This window comes from Pecten maximus, chromosome 9 (genome assembly GCF_902652985.1).
Source record: "Pecten maximus chromosome 9, xPecMax1.1, whole genome shotgun sequence".
Taxonomy (NCBI): domain Eukaryota; kingdom Metazoa; phylum Mollusca; class Bivalvia; order Pectinida; family Pectinidae; genus Pecten; species Pecten maximus.
In genome coordinates this window covers 32,713,906-32,736,384 of record NC_047023.1, presented here as the reverse complement: position 1 = coordinate 32,736,384, position 22,479 = coordinate 32,713,906, and the positions used below count along the sequence as shown (strand labels likewise).

General features: G+C 37.1%; 1 protein-coding gene across 1 annotated transcript in view; it reads right to left on the bottom strand.

Annotated features, from left to right (window-relative positions):
- The window catches only part of LOC117334604 (protein flp-like), a 45,917-nt gene that overhangs the window by 9,637 nt on the left and 13,801 nt on the right, over window positions 1-22,479 (bottom strand). Inside the window, exon 2 of the mRNA XM_033894301.1 lies at window positions 1,428-1,598. Within this exon, the coding sequence (XP_033750192.1) occupies window positions 1,428-1,598 (171 nt within the window). The remainder of the gene's footprint in view (window positions 1-1,427; window positions 1,599-22,479) is intronic.

Here is a 22,479-nt window from a genome sequence, read left to right as displayed (position 1 = left end):
TATTTGTTGTGGAAGAAATAGAAAATGGTCGTTGTAGACTATCGCCGATGACACAAACAACGGGCGTGCTCGAACCATGAATGTGCAAGGTTTTACAAGGAAAGATATCAATATAATTTCATACAAAACGTCATCTGGTACTGTAACTAGGTCACAAGCTCGTGACCTCGATGTAACCTTGAGGTAAAAAGACGAAGACATAGCGGCAGACACACAGTACCCGTCTGTAATTGGACCTAATCTGGCGGGGATCTATCGAATACAGGATTTAAAACAATGAAATATGATTGTACAAACCGAAAGAAAACTTAAGATTACATTGATATGAATTAGACGAGATTGGATTTATAAATAACTTTGCGCACGGCAAACTAGAAGTTGATGTGAAGCAAGGTATGCAATTATGATTTGGCGCCGATCGATCAGACTTGCTTGTCCCGCATCTAACGATGGGTCAACGCCACCGCCAGGGGACGCTACTATCGATTGGGAAATAGTTCGCAACGTTTAAAAAATAAATCATTGTAACCCAGCCCTTTATTATATTGATATTGCATATTTACAGTAGAAAATGCAGTCGACCTCAAGGTTAGGTTTCACGACCAGCATTTCTAAAGTCACAACAGAGAGAAGCAGAGATAATCCAAATATAATTACTCAGGCAGATGAAATTGCAAGTTGCATGCTGTTTGTTTTACGGATGGCTTTGTAAACGAAACCGATTCCAGTGTCATGTGACTGAAGTGACTCTGAGGAAAGCTAAATGTAAACACGGATATGATCATACCACCTGCCTTTAAGGCAAAGAGATGGAATAATAGTGATGTCACAATTAAAATATTAACATGAAAAACAATAGTTTGAATAAAAGATCAAAACAAAAGGACTGGAGCCTCGAGGGACGTTGCTTTTAAATATATTTTATGTCCTCTTTATACAATGTTGTACCATTATCAAACAGCCATCCTATACTAACACATGTCATTATTGATGTAGTTAATCTGCTTTAGTTCAATACACAGTTATACTTCCTTACTTTAATACAAAGTAATGAAAGTCAGAATTGTCATAAAGCACCATTTTGACCGTATATCAATGAAGAATATCCAATCCTGAAACATATGGTTTTGAAGAAGAATGTTGTAGAGATTGTTCGGTTTGGTCCATTGTCCAATCTCTCAGGTGATTATTCTTATATAGCTAGGAAAGGTTCATGTACACTTTAAATGAAATTGGTTAAGAGGTTTTAGAAAAGCCCTCGAAAATGGCATTTATTAACGTACGAAAGACGCCGGGAAAACGCAATCGCATTATTCAAGACTTAAATGACCTAAAATTATCCAATATAATACTAGACGATGATATGTTGAATTGTATTCATTTACCTGTATCTATTTGAAAATTTGTGTTTACCTGTTAGTATTTACCTGTATATATTTCCCCTTGTTAGGGAGTCGTCAAACCTCATGTAGTTGTTACTACGGATACCGATGTTATGTGCCAGAAGGTCCCGGATGGTGACGTAACGAGATCGAAGGTCATCACTAAAGATGTTGTCGTCATTGTATATTCTACTGATCTCCGTATCCAAGGTGATCCTGCAAGCACAAATGTCATTTCAATCTTTGTAATATACCTTTCTGACTATGGAACAGGCAACGCTTTACTTTCATATTTCCGTCTTTTGTAAAATATTAAACAGTAGGTAACTGCGATTGGCTGATTAAGTTAAAACATTACCATTGGCATTTCTCTAGTCTCATATCAATAGAGTTTTAATGGGAGTTTTACTGTCGTTTGACCTTGACACAAATTTCATGCAAATTGTGGCAAAATGTTTTTTATTACTTTGTGACCTTGACCTTGATTTAATGACATACCCCAGTGTCCCAAATGTTCCTTAACTTCACGCGACGACATTACAAATTTTAATACACTTCCTTAGCTAAAGACTGTTTCTTTTGCTCAAAAAATGCTCTCATGTGAACATTTTTAACAAATGTGATTTCCTAAATTTAAGATTGGTGGAATTGGGGCCCGATGATGTTCTCTTGACGTTTAAAATCTATGGCGTTAACCTCGCGATAAATGCCATGACAACGCTGCTTCAATATATTGACGACTTTCCTTCTGCCTTAATCTTGACAAACTGGAGAAGCGGCAATAGTATTTATAGTAAACAGCGAGTGTTCCTTGAACTACTATACAAGTTCCTGTCTATGATTTGTAACCACTGTCTTGTGACCTCATGAGATGTCAAATATTACATTTCCTGTTGCGATATGACGACAGAAGTGTTAGGTACTGGTTGATATTAAGTCAGAAGTGTTAGGTACTGGTTGATATGACGTCAGAAGTGTTACGTACTGTTGATATTAAGTCAGAAGTGTTAGGTACTGTTGATATGACGTCACGAGTGTTAGGTACTGGTTGATATGACGTCAGACATGTTAGGTACTGGTTGATATGACGTCAGAAGTGTTACGTACTGTTGATATGACGTCAGAAGTGTTAGGTACTGTTGATATGACGTCAGAAGTGTTAGGTACTGGTTGATATGACGTCAGACATGTTAGGTACTGGTTGATATGACGTCAGAAGTGTTACGTACTGTTGATATGACGTCAGAAGTGTTAGGTACTGGTTGATATTAAGTCAGAAGTGTTAGGTACTGGTTGATATAAAGTCAGACGTGTTAGGTACTGGTTGATATTAAGTCAGAAGTGTTAGGTACTGGTTGATATGAAGTCAGAAGTGTTAGGTACTGGTTGATATTAAGTCAGAAGTGTTAGGTACTGGTTGATATGACGTCAGAAGTGTTATGTACTGTTGATATGACGTCAGAAGTGTTAGGTACTGGTTGATATGAGGTCAGAAGTGTTAGGTACTGGTTGATATGACGTCAGACGTGTTAGGTACTGGTTCATATGACGTCATAAGTGTAAGATACTGTTGATATGACGTCAGAAGTGTTAGGTATTGGTTGATATGTCTAGTGTCTCCATTATTACAACTCTACTTCTCTTCATAGGAATGTGAAATAATCCGGGTTTAGCCTATAATTTGAGGGTATTTATCGTCGTTGAAGCAGAAGACGCCTACCCTTCTGGAACACATGGTCTGATTCCCTTGTGCTTTTCCAATGTCTACATACAAATCTGTAATAATTATCTCTTTTAAGTTATGATTTCTAAATTATGTCTGTATTTTCTGTTGTTTTTGAGATGTATAGTGGATTACGTAAGTGATATCGTACGAAACAGTTTACTATACATTGTATATGCTAAGTGGTTAAATCAACCTAGATTTTGCAAAACCTGATCTTTCAATGAAGGCATCAAAAATGAATATATGTTCACAGAACTAATGGCGATTCTTCTCCGCCATTTCTCAAAAAGTTTAAAGAAACACGTACCGGTAGATGCCCCCACCCCACCCCACCCCACCCCTACACCCTTTTTATTAAAAAAAACAACAACATATATATAAAAAGACAAAACATATTCAACCAAGACTTGATTTAGCACGAGGTCCATGGAGCTTGCATCGCTCACCTTGATATTTCATTGGTTATGGCAAAGCACTCTAAGTTATATTACAAATACTTTTTCCCATTTTGGAATCCGCCTTTCTATACCAATATTAGTTTGTATTGCTGGCCGCATTTCCCTTTAATCAAATTGAATTTCCTGGTACCAAAACAGATTCAAAGCAAACAAAGCCCTCAACATTGATAGCCAGTTGACCTTCTATGCCCACCACTTATGCAAAATTGGTTCGTCTTCACCCAAGGATGTTTTAGACCAAATTTGGACCAGCCCCTGGGTGATACAGAGTCACAAATTATGCAAAAATTGTTCCGTTTCCCCAAGGATGCTTCGGACCAAAGTGGAAAAATCCATTCAGTCCTTTATGATGTGTAATGATTTAATACATATATGAAAAATTAAGCTAAACTTCATAATACCCTATAGGTTTCTTTTTATTTAATTTCCGCCAAATCTGCTCAGTTACGTCAACAATTCATAAGTAGAGTATGCAATAAACATCTTAAAAAAAGAAAGTAAACCTGTCCCACGCGTGCCGAGTTACACCCCCCGATGATAGACAGAAAAGCATGGTTGGTTTGTTTATCAAATTCCACAAAGTTTCACTACCAAATTCATGGTGACTCTTCACATTTAACTCATCTTTCACTTTTTCAAACAGACTCACGTTGACTCTGTAAAATCAATTTCATGCCTGAACGAGATAAATGGACACATGACAAAGTACAGGAAATTCCATGTAGGGGTTAAGATAACAAAACATCTGCAAGTGGAAATCTGTTTGGCCTGCAGAACTCAGTTATAATAGGGACATTTATTTTCATCAGAGGCAGTGTTTTTGATAGAATCGTTGTGTCATAAATTTAGCTACCCGATATTTCCAAGAACGGAAGTACAGCCCCCGGTAATTCTAGTTAAAAATACTTCAAAGTTATAGGTCTCTTTAAGACAAAGATATATCTGTTTTAAAACAAAAACGGAAAAATAGCAGGTCCACATCACTTAAAAATAAAATACGAAATATGTGTCCTTGAGAATGTGTTTAACGGAAATGTAGCGGTTGTGTTGGCGTTGCCTAAGCTAAAAGGACTAGAACTATATTGTCGCTTTCTTAGAAACAGTCCGCTCCGAGGCTGATTTCTACAATATAGCTTTGACATAATCTGACGTATGTGTAATTCGTTAATCTTTTCCTAAACTAAGTCAGCGAGGGCGTTCTCAGGAGCTTATAAATTTATCCTTGGATAGATGAAAACAATAAATATACAATTTGTTTTTTTGTACTTTTCATTAATTTCGCGCAGTTGGTGACAGAATATGCACAATTTGCATGCAATCGTGGCTTAGTCCATGTCATAGCTTTCCCCTCTTGTTTCATGGTCATATTTTCTTGTCTTTCTTGTTTCTTTGAAACAAACACGAACAAAAATAGATAGATAGAAAATGCCTGTATATTGATTAAGTGTCGTGTTTTCAGGACCTTTAATGCCCCACGTTTATAGTGTGTTTTTTGGTCTGTTTTTGCCATCCATTATTCCCTCTTTTACCAAATACTGCTGTGTTGTCACATAAACCTCGATAATGGCTCGAAAATCTCTTAACCGTGTAAAGTTGCAGCGCATAAGGCCCGTGTTTGATTTCTACCGTCTTAATTTGTCTGTTAATGCACGTTCTCCATCAATAAAGTCCAGCTGCAGTATCTCTCTCCGATCAGGCGGAGACACGCGAGGAGTGTACTCTTACTACCGGGGAGCGACTCAGTGTTATTTGACAACACACCAGTCTCCTAACATGGGATATCATTCTCACAGCCAGCTGATGACAATTATGATTAAAGATAACATGGCCATGTTATTGAAGGATTCCACGTGGGGTAGAGAATCGGCCGTATCCCGGACACGCATTCATACTTCAAAACACACATATATGCACTCATCCGGGGAAAAAAACTTTGAAACATTAGATCCGGAAATGCTTCAAAATTCATGACAACATTCTATTTTTCTAAAATCATGCAGTATTTTACCTCTCCCATATTGTCAGTTTTAAAGGAAAATTTAGTTGACCAACGTTTTCTGAACTATATATCTTAAATGTCTTTACTCAGCAAAACAGTGTCATGTATGAATGGGAACGGTTGTCTAGTGAACCCCATCAAAAGAAAAAGAAGAGAAAGACAAAGCAAACAGGAAAGAAAGGAAGAGATAAAGATCTCAAGTACTGTAGTGGGGGCAGCAGGTCAATTTTGATACATATACATGTCAATATTAATAAATGTTGGTCTGTATTTGCATCATATACCTCAACCAGTCAAGAATGTCTCCATGCTCCTCTGTACGTATATGGAGTAACGATTTATGAATTTAAAGGTACTTTAGTTAATGTTCTCACCGTCTAAAACACGACAGATAGACATCACTGATTGAATGTTTTGCAGTTTGAAGAAAGTGTATTGATTTTGATTACTTATATTACGAAGGGAATTACAATAACAGGACATATTCTGGTGACACAATTTATCCAATCAAATCACCGTAATTGACAATTTATCCAATCAAATCACCGTAATTGACAATTTATCCAATCAAATCACCGTAATTGACAATTTATCCAAGGAAATCACAGTAAATCACAATTTATCAAATCAAACCACAGTTATTCACAATTTACCCAATCAAATTACCAGATGTGAAATCACACTACAGTAAATGATTTATTTGCAACCGTATAACAATTAATCACACTTTACCAAACCACATCAAAGTAGACGCATTTTATCATATCACGGTAATGAACATTTACCCAGTTACATCAAAATAATTGTAAAAAAAGTTTAACAAATTAAATTGTATTACAGTAAATAACAACTTATCCAATTATACGAGAGTAGACGATGTCTATTTAATGTACCATGATATCAAATAGCAACACATTTTACGATAGTTTGTCCTTCCCAATAAAAATAATCGACAATTATCTCACATGGACTGGAACATCTTAAAAGATTGTACAAAGCACACAAAATATATCCTTTTAAACTGTTAAAAAGACTTCAATATCACGCTTCCCAACCAATACAAATGTAGCATTAGTTAAGCTGACTGACGTCCATACAACCCCGGCTGACCTGACGGGTCGAACTTTGATTACCATATTGATTGCAGATGAGACCATAATCATAAAAGGAAATATGTGCATTGCATACGTCAATGAATGCAACTGTTTTAAATGATGTTCAATCCCGACTAAGCTCTGGGACATTGTCTTACGATGATATATTTGTAAGTACAACCCCGGATAAGCTGTGCTACACGGTATTAGTTTGGTTTGGTTTGGTTTATTTTGTTTAACGTCCTATTAACAGCTAAGGTCATTATTACGATGATACATGTCTGTACATCCCCGGCTAGGTCTGGTAAACGGTCTTCTAGTGTACTATGATATGTGTTCTGGTACACGGTCTTCTAGTGTACTATGATATGTGTTCTGGTACACGGTCTTCTAGTGTACTATATGTCTGTATGTGTAATTCGAGTCTGTCATCAACTTTCCAACATTTTTTTGTTTTAGATAACAACTTATTTTTTCACAAACGATTGTATAATGTAAATTTCCAATAGATGCCATTTTAAAGCTAGAATTTTAGACTTCATCTAGTTTGGTGTAAATGATTTTTGACAGTAGATACCATCTCACGGATCCCTTTACGGTGGTGTCGACTTCGGTTACTGACTACAAAGACCAGTATGCGTATCCGTTGATGGTTAAGGACATGAACACGAACAGATACATTATCTAGTTATTGTTTTAGTACAATATAGAACACGTGTCTTTTTTCATTGGACCACAAAACATTTGAAACTAAAAACATATTATCTTGATTTATTTACAAAGACACTATTTGTTTTATATAAAACAGGTTGGAAGTGTTTACAACCGGCAGTACAATTGTATATGTACGTTAACACTTGTTTATAACGAAACCCACATGACCAGAGTAAATAGTGTGTTATATCAAACATGTGTGATAGGATGATTTCAACTTAGACAGGACTGAAGCCAAATAACGAGATTTTGATTTACTTTGAAATAATCTGGAATTCTGATCAAGTCTGTTGGTCTAGTTTTAGTGAAGTATAGGGTCATTTCATTATTCAGCACTAAGTCTATCGTGATTAACACTCAACAGTAAATCTTCCATGAACCCAACAATCAATAGACGTTTTCGGACATACCAATAAGTGTATTGTCAGTAGCGAAACTCCTGTGGTTTAATGATTCTACCAGTCATATGAAGCATTTTGAATAAAAAACACAGTGAAAAGCACTACCGACAAAACTATTAGCTTATTAGTTCGGCCTATTGCAGAGAGATCGGGGAAATTTCGTATGTGGGGTCAAATTCAATAAAATAAAAATCAATCGATAATGTTGTTTTTGGAATCATTTACAATTGTATGATGAATGTAATGTATTCAGAAATAACGGAGGAATGTTTCAATAATGAAGCCATTGATTTGGGAAAAAAAATGCGTGCTTGTAATTGAAAAGTAGTCTGCATTGTTTATATTATTATTCCGTGTCATAACTAGAAAGTGCATCAAAAACAACACACATTAAAATACGGATTAGAATATATCTTATGAACAACGTGTCCTTGCTAGTTATAGTAAGTAGACATTTCATGAAAAATTTGATTGACTGATTAATTGATGAGGCTTAACTTCCTCGTTCCGGTTATAATCGAGTATATATAGGACACATTATGAAAAATATTCATTGATTGATTGATTAAGCCTAACGTACTTGTTCGGGTTATTATCGAGTCTAGGGCACTAAATTATGAAAAAATAGGATTTGCGAACCCTTTAATATTGAGTAAGCGTAGTTGCCATTGGCTAAACGAACAACCAATCAGCGAACAGGTCAACTCGTCATTAAGCTTCCAAATATAGGTACAATTAAGTATTAAACTGATACCAGATGAAAGTATACAGTCGTTATGAATACAGTGTACAATTATCGTGACAGATAAATAGAATGTCACCCGTTAGGGTCGTTGTGTGACGACGTTGACATATTTGGTTATTTCGTATCTGGGTGACAAATTGCTAACAAAAGAAATATTTCTATGCCTGTTGACACTTAAAGTATCTGGCAGCCAAATTTTAAATTGATTTAAAACCTTGAACGTCTGGAGCTATATTCCTACTGAATCACTGAAAATTGTAGTATACAGTCTTATAACTACAATTCTGTTTACTAACGATATACAGTCAAATGTAGCACAGAATATAAATAGTATGTGCTATTCAGGGTGGTGTTGGTGATAAATATACAAACCGAAGATTCAAAATAAAAGACAGGAGGGTAAATTTCAATAAAAATATGTGATGTTTGCTAGGTTTATGAATCCGCAATAACTAGGGTCACTCTGACGGGAGTCTCAATGTAGTAGTTTGAGGCTACCTCAGCGAGGTCCGTCATGCTCTTCCAAGCGCCAATGAAGTAAAATGCCTTGCCCAAAGGCACATTCACGACAGTACAGAGAAGTGGGATCAGCTCCATGCGAAAAGCAAACTGACTTTAAAGCACACATCTCAGATCTTCATCTAATTTTACAGTAGTCGGCTCTACCGAACTAGCTCAGTAGCGAGGTGTTTAATTTATCTATTTCACTATTCACAGATCAAGGAATATTTTATAATTATATAATATCATATCTATTAAAATGCCTGTAACAACGTTAACACGTTAACATTTTGGACGATTGATCGGTTTCATTATAGATAAAACTGTAACGAAGGTTATACACAAGGTTTAAAAAAAATCATTTCATCATTTATATGAAACATATGGAAATATTTTTAATTTTCTGATCCAGAGGGTAATTTTTGAACGTCGATCAATTTCAACTCCAAGAAAACCCGAACATTTTTTTTAACATTAGCAGACACGAAAAATCTTTTGAACATGAGTTTAAAAGACGTCATTTCGGAAGAAAGTAGTTTAATTCTAATATATACAGAGCAGCTATACCCAGGATATAAAGATTAAAAACATATGACATCATTTATTCATTAGGACTTTGAAGGGTTTCACAAAAACGATTCGACATTTCTTCATAATTGATTTACAATGCAAATTCTACTTCGATCCAGACAAGGACTGGGATTTAAGTAAAAGTTTGGGCCCTCGTGGGAATAGCTGTCTTATCTAAGATGGACGAATTCCAATCGTTGTCAGTCAAATCTTAATGAACTCCGTACACAGAGGTTATAAGGGCCGTTTTCTCGGTGACACAATATATAACAATCGATACTCTTTGGAAAAAAAGCTTGTTATCACGTGAATTAACTTTGGAATAAATTCATAAAACGGTGATAAGTGTTTGTAAATTAAGGACTTCGTGTGATCGCCTCTATCAATTTGCCTTGCAATCTAAGCTTTGGGTGAAATCACAAACACATATTGAATGTGGTATACAATACTGACTATTAATCTTATCAGGCTGGTACCACAACAACAAATCATTATTCCAAAACAGGCCCTGTCACTTAATCCATACCAAAGCTTTGTTTTGGGGCCACTGGACACATTGTCATTTGGCATCAATTCCTAACCATGCGGCCCGTTAAATGTGTATTGTATTTATCGTACATTGGGGAAGAATCTGTTCCAAATCACTCTCTGTGCAAAAATAAAAGTAAGATTTATTGCTAAGCAAGAAGTATCGCTGTCACTTCAGGTATACACAGTTAACCCGGGTATACATATCCAACTTATAGCAGAGGATATATTTACAGTTTTAACCACAAAACACTGATGCCAATCTGTGCCTCATTACACCCATACAACAGTACAACCAGTATGAAAGAATCTTAGTATACTCGTAAAATCGCTCAAGCTTGCTTAGCACAAAAGACGATTGAAATGAAATCGGGGGGGATGCATGTGGTTCTTTGTCTTCAGTGTCCTGCCTTAATTCCCCGGGGCTGAAAAGTGGCTATTCAAAAGGTCAACGAGGAGTGAAGTGTCCATCATCATCCGTAGTACCCGACAGCAAAATTTAAATGGAATTGTTAAACTTAATTACAGGTAAATAATGATACAGGTGTAATTCAACCACAATGTGACCAGATAATCGCAGCTTGTCAGCCCCGGCCATCGTGTCATCACGGCAGGGTGTCAGTGGAGGAAAGGATCGCCTGTCAGTGGACAGAATCCTCGCGCGTGTAAAGTACTTTGCTGACGTGAAATATCGCAGGTGTTGTTGACAAATTATTAGCGATGTATGTTTATCAGTTTAGTTTAACTCTTGTGAACTTGAAATTCCTGAGTCCGAGGAGTGATATATAAAATTATGTAGTTAGGCAGAGGTTGGGCGACGTTAGGGTAGACGACATTGAATCCCGCCAAATCAAGTCAACACAATAGTCATAGACAATAAATATAGATCAAAAATTATTTTAACGAAACCAATTATAGTGTAATAGTGATCCTGACAATGACAAGGCCTTCAAACGAGTTGGCGTTAGCTGAGGGGTGCCATTGGTTATAAATAAAAACATTCTTGTAAACGATTTTCCTGCATTCATGCTAAAACCTCATATTATTGAATTAAACATTCCCAATTGAAAAATGCTTTAGATAGGAAAAAATGTGCAGGCAGTCGTAGTAACATTTTAATTGTAAATACTCCCTTCGTGGATAAACAATAAATAGATACACGTTATTGCACCAAATAATCGGCATTCACGCAATCACCCTTCGAAGGCCCCGCATGCCTTTATTTTCAACTTCATTGCCACGTACATTATATTATTATCGCGCTTTTAGAACAAAATGACCATTTATTCCTCAGCTCCCAGGACTTTATGATTTTTCCATAAATCGATAGGCTATATTTTAGATATATCAAATAGAACATACATAAAACCTAGTCTGACCAAATACCGCTAAACTATCACGTGACCCATGCTATGACGTCATCCCTGCTGCCACTGAAGCAACGTCTGTGGACGTGTCAACAGTAAGATTATCACAAAGAGGGAGATATATAGAACATTAACTCTGTTTGATGTCTACTTTCATATGTCATAGCCTTATCTCATTGTCCACGGAATAGTCACGATGCTGTTATCGGCAAATCTCGTGCGTGTGTTCGTTCCAGTACTGAAAAGAAATTACGGGCGTCCAAAAGGGAAAATCTCGATGTGATGTCTAACTATAGTTTATACTGTGGTAAAGAAACTATTTCATCTTAATAACTTAGTTATAACGCCTATACACAATTGTAGATTGTACTTACTGGTAAGGTCGGCTACATCGTAACTGTTACATGATAGCTTATATGATGCATACGAGATTAGGGTTATAAGAATGAATCCACCCTCCAGGTTCAATGCCGTTCTAGGTTTGTGTAGTCACTTCGGTTGGCATAAATTTGGAGTTGGGTTTCTCATAACAAAACTGGCAATGCGATCACTGTGTAAAACAAGAGTACCGTCATCAGTACAGAGCTTGTACCACATTGTATATCGTTATACCTCACACTGGAATTAGGGGGCGAGTTCACCATCGGTACAAAAGCTCACCTCACATTGTATATCGTTATACTTCACACTAGAATTAGGGGGCGAGTTCACCATCGGTACAAAAGCTCACCTCACATTGTATATCGTTATACATGTACCTCACACTAGAATTAGGCGGCGAGTTCACCATCGGTACAAAAGCTAACCTCACATCGTATATCGTTATACACTGTACCTCACACTAGAATTACGGGGCGAGTTCACCATCGGTACAAAAGCTCACCTCACATTGTATTTAAGCATTGATGCCAATTTTGATTAGTTTCATCGGGGTATGAATACAATTTTGTTTGCAAACTGTATGAATCCGCGTAGCGTCTCGGATTGTTTTTAATAGTGGAGTTCTCCATCGGTACAAAAGCTCACCTCACATTGTATATCGTTATACCTCACACTAGCATTATGACGTAAGTTCACTGACAGGGATTTATATAGCACAATACCAGTATTGTAATGTAAAAACAGAAAAACAGACAAACAAACAAAAAATGACCACATCAAAGGTAAAACAGACATTGGTTAAATCAGATTTTGCATCATAGTTTGAATTAGATTTTGCATTATATGAAGTATTATGGCATTGGAGCAAAATGTACATCATACGCATAGGCCTCTATATATATTTGGCTAAAAGAAATTAAAATACCGGAATAAAACTATTGTCTTAAATTTGATTTGTTTCATTGTAATCCAAAGTATGTATCTAACTAATAATCCAAGGTCATATTTAGATATAACTTTGTCCTTGACCCTTTGAACCAAGCATCATTTACATTTGACCCAGTGACCCTGATCTTTGATCAGTGACCTTGTTTAATTCCGACCAACTTTGATTCATGATGTCTTCACAAAATGCTCATCAGTAAAAAGGTGCAAAATTGGATCTTGACCTTTGGCTCATTGACCTTTTCATTTGTCAAGTGGACTCTTTGTTTAAATTCCATCAAACATTGATTCATAGTCTAATATGTAAGCAAATGATTATCAGTGATACAATGTAACATAAAATGTGACAATAGCCTTTCATCCAGTGACCTTGACCTTTACACCATGAGTTGCCATTTAGCCAGTTGACGCATTGTTTAATATTCTGAACAACTTTGCTTCGTCTTGCCAGGACAAAATGTTCATTTGTAAAAAGATTCAAAATGTGACCTTTAAATTTGAACCAATGATCTTGACGTTAAGTTAGTAGACACTCTCTTTGTTTGATTCCGACCAACTTTGTTTAACTTCATTGTGTCGTAACAAAATGTTCATTAGAGAAAAGGTACAAAATGTATCCTTGACTTTTGATCCATTGACCTTGACCTTTAGTCAGTTGACTCTTAATTTTGATCTACTTCGCTTCGTAATGATTTAACAAAATGTTTATCAGTGAAAGGATACGAAATTTGACCTTGACTTTTGACACCATGACATTTTCATGACCTTAACATTTGGTAAGGTCACTCCTTGATTAATTCTGAACAACGTTGCTTCATCATGTCTTTTTTTTTTACTTTTGACCCAATGACTTTGACCAACCTGAAACCAAAGAGTATTGCCCTAATATCTTATAAAGGAGTTTACTGATGCTTTTCAACACTTTGGACCAAAATATTAACACTGGAATGAACATAAAAAATATCTAAATTCAAAATGTTTACTCGAAGAAATAACTAACCCAAATAGCGACCGTGAAACCCAATATGAGAGCCTTAGTCCTGTATAAATGCATGATGCCTTCAATACTTGCTCCAAAATCTTAACATTTGGAAACCAACGATGACGCCAACGCCGGGATGACAACATAAGCTCCACCTGTCTACGAGAGGTGTGCTAAAAAGGAAACACAACGAGGCAATGTGGCATACATGGTATGTGTAACATCAATCGGAACTCTTCGGGTGTTTGGTCGTCACATTCGTGGAGTTCCGAGTGGATATAACATAGGTAATTATCAATACTACATGTGTATCTCTCCCTAAGCCTCATCTAGGGATCAAACTCGGGACCGCTGTCTTACCAGTGTGACGCTGTACGAATAAAGAGAACATGTCCCCATCCAATTCGGCAGCTAATTCTTCTCACCAGGGCGACATCTCTGCAGTCCAAAGTTGAAATTTATCCAGGTCATTGGGCGATTTCAAGGTTCTGCGTCTGCAAGTTCCGTCCGGTACAATAACATTGATTCGATTTCGGTCGTGTGTCCGATACAAGTCTCTGTCTGGGATAAGTCATTTTCACTGAGGGCGCTCATTAACCGCCCCAAATCGGCTGGAGTGTAATCATCAGTCATCTGTTCTTTTTCTCCATCAGGGATAATTTTTTCCGGTAATTTTTGACCAGACAGTAACCAGTTGCATTACAGTATATTTACGTTAAAGCTGCTTGTACCTTATGTTGTCGGTACTTTCAATTTTTAAGTGATGATTATCGATTTATTAGTGAAAGAACAACAGCTGATACATCTCTTACACTGATCAATGAACAGGTTTTTATGCTTATTGATTATTGGAATTCAATATCGGTGCCACAGAAAACCTAGGATATTCATTGTTTACTGGTGCCCGTTGTTAGTGATATAGGAACTCTAGGCTATTCGTTGTTTACTGTTGCTCGGTGTTAGTGTTAGAGGAACTCTAGGCTATTCGTTGTTTACTGTTGCTCGGTGTTAGTGATAAAGGAACTCTAGGCTATTCGTTGTTTACTGTTGCTCGGTGTTAGTGATAGAGGACCTCTAGGCTATTCGTTGTTTACTGTTGCTAGGTGTTAGTAATAGAGGAACTCTAGGCTATTTGTTGTTTACTGTTGCTCGGTGATAGTATTAGAGGAACTATTGGCTATTCGTTGTTTAGTGTTGCTCGGTGATAGTATTGGAGGAACTATTGGCTATTCGTTGTTCACTGTTGCTAGGTGTTAGTGTTAGAGGAACTCTAGGCTATTCGTTGTTTACTTTTGCTCGGTGTTAGTGATAGAGGAACTATTGGCTACTCGTTGTTTACTGTTGTTCGGTGTTATTGATAGAGGAACTCAAGGTTGTTCATTGTTTACTGTTGTTCGGTGTAAGTGTTAGAGGAACTCTAGGCTATTCGTTGTTTAATGTTGTTCGCTGTAAGTGTTAGAGGAACTCTAGGCTATTCGTTGTTTACTGTTGCTCGGTGTAAATGGTTGAGGAACTTCAGGCTTTTCGTTGTTTACTGTTGCGCGATCTTCGTGATCGAGGAACTCTAGGCTATTTGCTGCTTTCTGTTATTCAGTGTTAATTTTTTTCAATTGATAGATAGTACAACTGTACCAAAGCACATGTCTAGTACAGACTCCGTCAAGTATCGAAATAGTTCAAATTAACAATTCAACTCATGCAGAATTTATTTATAGTGCTAAAGTCAATACATACCACAGTATACGGTGGATGTTAAGTAGTTTGCAGACATCACCTAGTGCAGAACGTCAGTTACAAATGAAAGCACAACCGAGGGACTACTTTAGAAACAGGTGGAAACAGAACGAAATGTAACTGAAAATCTAGATTCAAGGAATGGTAAATGACTCTCAATTCAGCTCGTAAAAGTATCTAGTTATCCCCGTGAGAGTGCATAGAACCTTTCAATGTGATGTAATGAAGACAGTAAAGTTAAAGCCTCTCTTAGCTCAGCTCATACGTCATCGTTCGGTTTAAACGCTTGGGTGAGTAGAATCGCCTCACCGAAATCACTCCGCGATTTTAAGAAAACAAAGTAACTCGTTAAATCTATTATACCCTTTAGTGCCTCATTACGGTGACACATCAAACATCTCGTGCCAATTAGTAGCATGGATAGGTCCCTAATTGACTGACGCAACACCCTATAGTTCCGCTCCCATCACTTTCGCGTCCTGTACGACACTATTAAGGACAATCGGTTCCTGATTATTTTATACGATTAGCGAATTCCACATTATTGACCATTGATTTAATAGACAACAAGATCCAGCTAAAATCTATTGATTTGAGCGCAACTCTTGTCTCAAGCTGTAAGTACAGGCGAGGAGATTCCGGTCGGGGACATTCGGGCCGGTACCGGGTTGTAAACTACACACATATAACGGTTTGTAGTCCCAATCAGGTAGACGCTTGGCACTATAGACACGCACTGCTAATTAAAACAAACATGCCACGAAAGGTAGTACACTCGCTACCTGATGTAGCTCTGCATGCAATGATCGAAAGGATGCATTATTCTAAATTTAGTCCAAGAGCTTTTCATTCCGATATGCATCTGGCAATGAATTGATGTGATACTCAAGGTAAATCAAATAGGTCACATATGAGACAAATAAGTTGTATTTTTCTCCGTAGAAGGTTAAGGAGGCTTGGCTCCAAATACGGAAAGCCGGCTTAAGTGATATGGATGAACACGTATATCCAGGACGTTGCTTTAAGATCCCAAATCTCAGATAAGTTTTAATTCCTACTCGCCATCGACACTCTGGAGGGTTAAAATGTCCACACATTCATTAAACAAGTTCAGTGACTGTTAACCTAACTTGTATCAGTAGTGTTTGTAGAACAAATGGTGTAATCTGCGTTATTTAAGCGTTTTATTTGAATGCATTGTTTTGGTTTTAGTTGCACAATTAAGAATATAAACTTGCATTTGGCGTTGTAATGAAATATATTATTAGAAATTATGATATGTGTTGAATCATTGGGATATTGCACTTCCCGATCCAGATTTCAACATTTTGTTCAACCTATGTTGAGCTTCCTTTAAAAACATAGGCCAAAATTTCTGAGAGTTATTCGCCGGATATATGCTTAGTCTCAATTCTAAATACACAGTTCCCATATTCGACGGAAAACGGCACATGCCAATGTTTGGCAATATCTACACAAGAAAGTAGCGAATAATCGTCCCAAACCAACGTAACGTTTTGCTTATGCACGACGTCATCAACACATGCGCTTCATTTTTCGGTCTATCACTTATAAACCAATAATAACAATAATAACACAAATCGAAATATTCTCTAATGTATTCTTTTTTTAGCAAGACTAATTATGTATAGATAAATAGGGATGGTAGTATATGGGTTTCGGCTGAGTTAAGACTGTGAGGTTTATGAACTCAACAGAGAAAATCTATTTTGAGTACGTTTAAGATAATCATACATAGATGGCTATACTTGTAGTAAGTCACATCTGTTTGTTAACTAAATTTTGAAAAGCGTATATACATATAGCTGTATCACGATTCCAAATATGTCAAGAACACTTGATACTCGTTGTACATAAAAAAGACAATATGCCTTAGTTTGAGTTTAATTCTCAGACAATTTCGATTTGTTTGGTTATACAGCTACACTTCATGAAGAAGGTATTACCCTGTTCGTGTTCTGGCTCCTACGGTGCTAGGCAAGTATCGTTTGTTTTTTCCGTAACGACTTCCAAAATTGGTCGCATAACTAGTGTCAGTTTGTGTTTCTGGAAACAGGACTGTTTGTGCTGTCATGGTTGTGTCCTTGGACACGATGCTCTACCCTTATTGCTGCTCTGGATGGCAAACGGACGGGTCTCTCGTATGTTGTTCAGTGAGGTAGTCACCAAGGGGACCTCGTCTCGATAGTTGTTGATAGATTGTACCCAACCAAACTAATCACGGTACAGGAATTTATCTTAATGCAACGAAGATGTAATATTTTACATACAAGGTATCCATGCAGCGGTTTGAATTACAAAAGTGTTTGACTTATACAGAGTTGATATTATAAACCATCATGTGTCCATTGAAATCAATGTTAAAAAATACCTTTTTGAACGTGACTAGAAAGCGCAAAGACTTGCTAAATGGCGTTTTCCACATTGTGATATTTTAGTCGACGTCCTATGTGGTTTTCCAAGCCTGTCTGGTGTGAAAAAGAATTCAATCTCCATTCTGTACAAACCTTTGTTAAAGAAAGCAAAATATTTTAAGGTCAAATATGTAGTTACCAATTTCCCCATTCTCTAGTTTCTTTCTGTCTTCCTTTTTCTAGCAGTTCTATCTGAACATGCTTTATCAGTGTTTGCTATTGTTGGCATCTCTACAGTATAATGTCTTTCTGTGGAAAAGGCTGTACTAAGTTGTTATAACGTCTGCTTATCCAGTTGTAGTATTTATGACAATAGAACATGGTTGAATCGAAACCGAATTTCAATTAACAGCAAATGTTGCTCATCTTCACTCAGACGCAAGTAAAAGTATCGAAGGAAATGACGATATATGTGTATGTTGTCGGGAAAAATGTCACAGTAGTTGGTCGGGACTGTTTAACACCCTCTCAACACTACAAGGTTATTGGAAGTTAGTGCAAATGTCAATAAGGTCAAGTGAAGGGGCGCTTTTTAAGTCCCAATTGATGAAATGCCATGTCGCAGGTACAATGACATGACATGTCTCCTAATCATTTATAACGGCACCAGGATATTGCAGTTATCCTTGTGTATCTCTGTTAGCACTAATGTTAAGAAAAGGCAAGAACCAAGACTTTGGTATGTCTCGGTCTGGGTATAGAACCCAACAGCCTTCGTCACACGCTCAACTCAAATGCCAAAAGTTAGACAGTGTCAAAGAAGAAAGACAGGCGCTTTAAAGAGAAGTTGTTAGGTATAAAGTTATCATATCTAGTGGCTCCTTATGGATGAAACAGACAAGTTGGACAGCAGGCGTAATTATTCCTGTACATCCTAACTACAGGGACATATCAAGGGATGGTTGTACGAGAGGACGTAGATAAACTGAAACTATGTCTATTGACCACAGGAATATTGGTACAACAAACAGTGACATGTGTGCAGAGTAGATATGCATTATGCGTGTATTATTGTTAGACTTGATAATACATCTCGTCGGTTGAGTAAGGTACAAATGGATTCAATGTACTGTTAACACACATGATGTAAGAGATTTTCATTTTCTAAATACAATGACACGCCCCATTTCTGTTTCTTGAACGTCTAGTATTAGAAGTAATATTCGGGAGCTTACACTCAGCACAGAAATTGTCCGTCCATATTCCGTCTCGTTAGAATAAAATGATAAAATAACCAAAGGATTTGGATGGGTTTCTATAGTAATCGAATCAATGTCGGTCTGGTAAGTCGCTACGACAAGTGGGGAATTATCAATCTATCAGACAGATGATCCAACTCTTTTAAGTTAATTCTTAAAAATGGAAATTGTAGGTCGTACTTTAAGGTTGATAGCCGTTTATACCTTGTCATAACATATGCAATGATTCAATATTGAGATCGATTGGACAAAACGCTGGTTCGGTAATGGGAAAATGTCTTGCTTGTGTTAAGCACAAACATTGATTGTACTGATATAGAGCACTGTCCCCATGCTTCCAATTTTCAGAGATGTTTATGAGTGGCGCTGCACAACACGGATAAAAGAACAGTAGTAATGTCGTTTGGACATAGTGTCGGTATGAAATCTTGGCTAAGGAAGCGTATCTATCACAATACCAGAGAGATAGGATGGCAAAACATGGTGATTGATTGCTCTAATCGATGCCAAATTCAATAAACGCGGAACTGGATTTTCCTCTAAAATGCTAAAATGCAGATTCTAAAAATGTAAAACAACCCGCATGTGCATGAACCGAGAATTATAGATCTGACGGAATAGAGCTTCATACATGTCCTTGGGCTGCTTAACACTAAGTAGGACCCAACATGCTGACACAAGCTATCCCATAGTGCATTGCGGTCCCCTACATTGCATCTCTGTTAACGGCACGTGCCATTTTAAGATTCTAGAACAGTTTCTTGCGCTACTTTTTCATTTTGTGCTATAATGATGAGTTCTTCTTCAAACATGTAATACAAACATTTTTTTTTCACATACCACCTCTGGCATACATGTTGCTATTTTTTACGTTTGGATTAGGTTTGAGTTAAAAACACAATGAAGATTCCTGTATTGAATGGTGTAGAAATGTTCCACATCCCTTTGCAGATCATTCGTGAAATAGTTTCACATACAATGTAGTAAGTAACATTGTATGTGTAAATTAAATATCCTATTTCGACAACATTTTATGTTGCATTAATAGATTACTTTTCGCGTTAGCACAGCCATTTTGCTATGATAAAATACCTATGACCTCGAGGTCAAATGCAGTGAGATCTGCAGCATACTCGATGTGTGGAAGTGATCGCCTGTGTCAGTGTCAAGTCAGACTAAGGGTTCCTGTCATTATTGAAGCATGAACAACATTTTCACATCTGTTAGTTATCTACCACGAGGCATTATTCTATAATCCAAATATTTGAAAAGGGGGCCTCATTTTGAATGGTACAAGTGCCTTAACTCACTTCAATCTTCTAATACACATACAATTATATACCAATCTAATTAAAATTAGACTTGTAATTTCCATTCCTCTACGACACTCTGCAATACACTGCAATACAGTAATGCAATGTATCGTATAGTGTAGTAGAGGAATGGAAATAACAATATAATTATATTGAATTATGTACCAATTAAACTTCACGGGACTGATGAAAAGTCAAAAATGGCAACGATATATCTTTCATTTACTGCGTCATTCACTTCGCATTAAGATCCGATACAACATAATGGCATTCATATTTATTATAGATGACACAGCGCATTCTCCAGACTCGTCCTGTGTTGAGTCTACTACGCCTTATTGACTTGTCTGGATTGACCCAACAAATGGTTTGAATCTAAAACTTGTTTCTGCTGTCTATACACCAAGTCAATAGGTTAAAGAGAAGCAATACGGTCTCCGAGTGTGTGTAACGTATAGGGCATTCCAGTGAACACAATGTTACAGAACATCTGGTACTGTAAACATCACTCTGGCGCATTACCTACATACATGTATCCACCCTGGTGTTTGTGTGTCTAACCAAAGGTTACAATGTAACAACTCCCCAAGTCCACAACAATGGATAATTCTGCTAACCAACATGTCTTAATATCGTGTTTGTTTTGTGTGTTTAGTGTTATTCACCGGTAAATAAGATTGTAATGCACGCTAGGTAAGTGTCATGGAACAATCAACAAAGAACCGTGATAAATATCTTATGACGTTGATAATCCAAAGACGCCAGAAATAGAAGGAATAACAAATCCTAGCTGTTTTAATGTTGATGGAATGTGAGGTAAGAAAGTAAGGCATGTACTAAAATAATTAGTATTTGACGTTTAGAAATATGATACTGAAGAAGGAGGGGTTCCCAAACCACGGCAAATTGACACTTTTGGGGTTAGGGAGGGAGAAAGGGTAATCAAAACCATCATCATATGAAATTCAGGATCATATGACGCTCAGAGGTTTTGGTTCTATAAAGAAAGGGAAAGTATGCAAATCATGATTTTATGGAGCTTAGAGCTTTTGACGCTAAAGAGGAAGGGGAGGTATCAAAACCATGATCATATGACGATTAGAGCTTTTGACGCTAAATATTTGATACTTAGATGTTATCCAGCTATATATGAAAAGGAAGGGCATCATCTCAGCCAGTTGTCATACAGAGCTTGTGACACTAGAGAAGTGGGGATATCAACACCAAAGCCTTCTGCCTTTTATTGCTTATAACAGTAAAAAAATGAGGAGTACTTCAGTCATGGTCATTTAATGTGTGAAGCTTGTGGAGTAACCAAAGGTAGAAGTGTCAAACCTTAATCATTCAGAGATATGCCACTTCACATTTAACGAGGCAGGACATAAAGAACGAAAGATGTGAGCCACTACAGAAGTAAATAATAAATACGAATTCTGTTTGGTAAACTTTGATATCTAAACCATCACGCACTACGTAAAAAGCCAAATGGCATTATTTACAAATGTTTTTCTTTTTACATTTGGCGCTCCGTGAGAGAGTAGAAGTGTAATAGTAGGCGCTCCGTGAGAGAGTCAACTCTCGAGAAGTGTAATAGTAGGCGCTCCGTGAGAGAGTCAACTCTCGAGAAGTGTAATAGTAGGCGCTCCGTGAGAGAGTCAACTCTCGAGAAGTGTAACAGTAGTCATTGTAGCGACGGTATAAGCCATTGGTCGATACCGGTCACTTCGATCAGTCAGAGGAGAAAAAGGACAGCTTGATTATATCCCTAAGAACTGACGAGGTATATTGGGGATGTAGGTAAGGTGATTTCGTAGGGATACAGATGTATGTTGGTATACTTTGACGTAGATAACAACACCGCCGAAATATATCAGAATCCAGACGATTCTGATTTGGGACGGCGGTCGGGCTGTAGGACTTTAACGCTGACAAGTGTCTGTATTTATATACCAACCTCAAATACACTGCATCCATATGGATCGTTGGTAGTATTTATCAACGCATC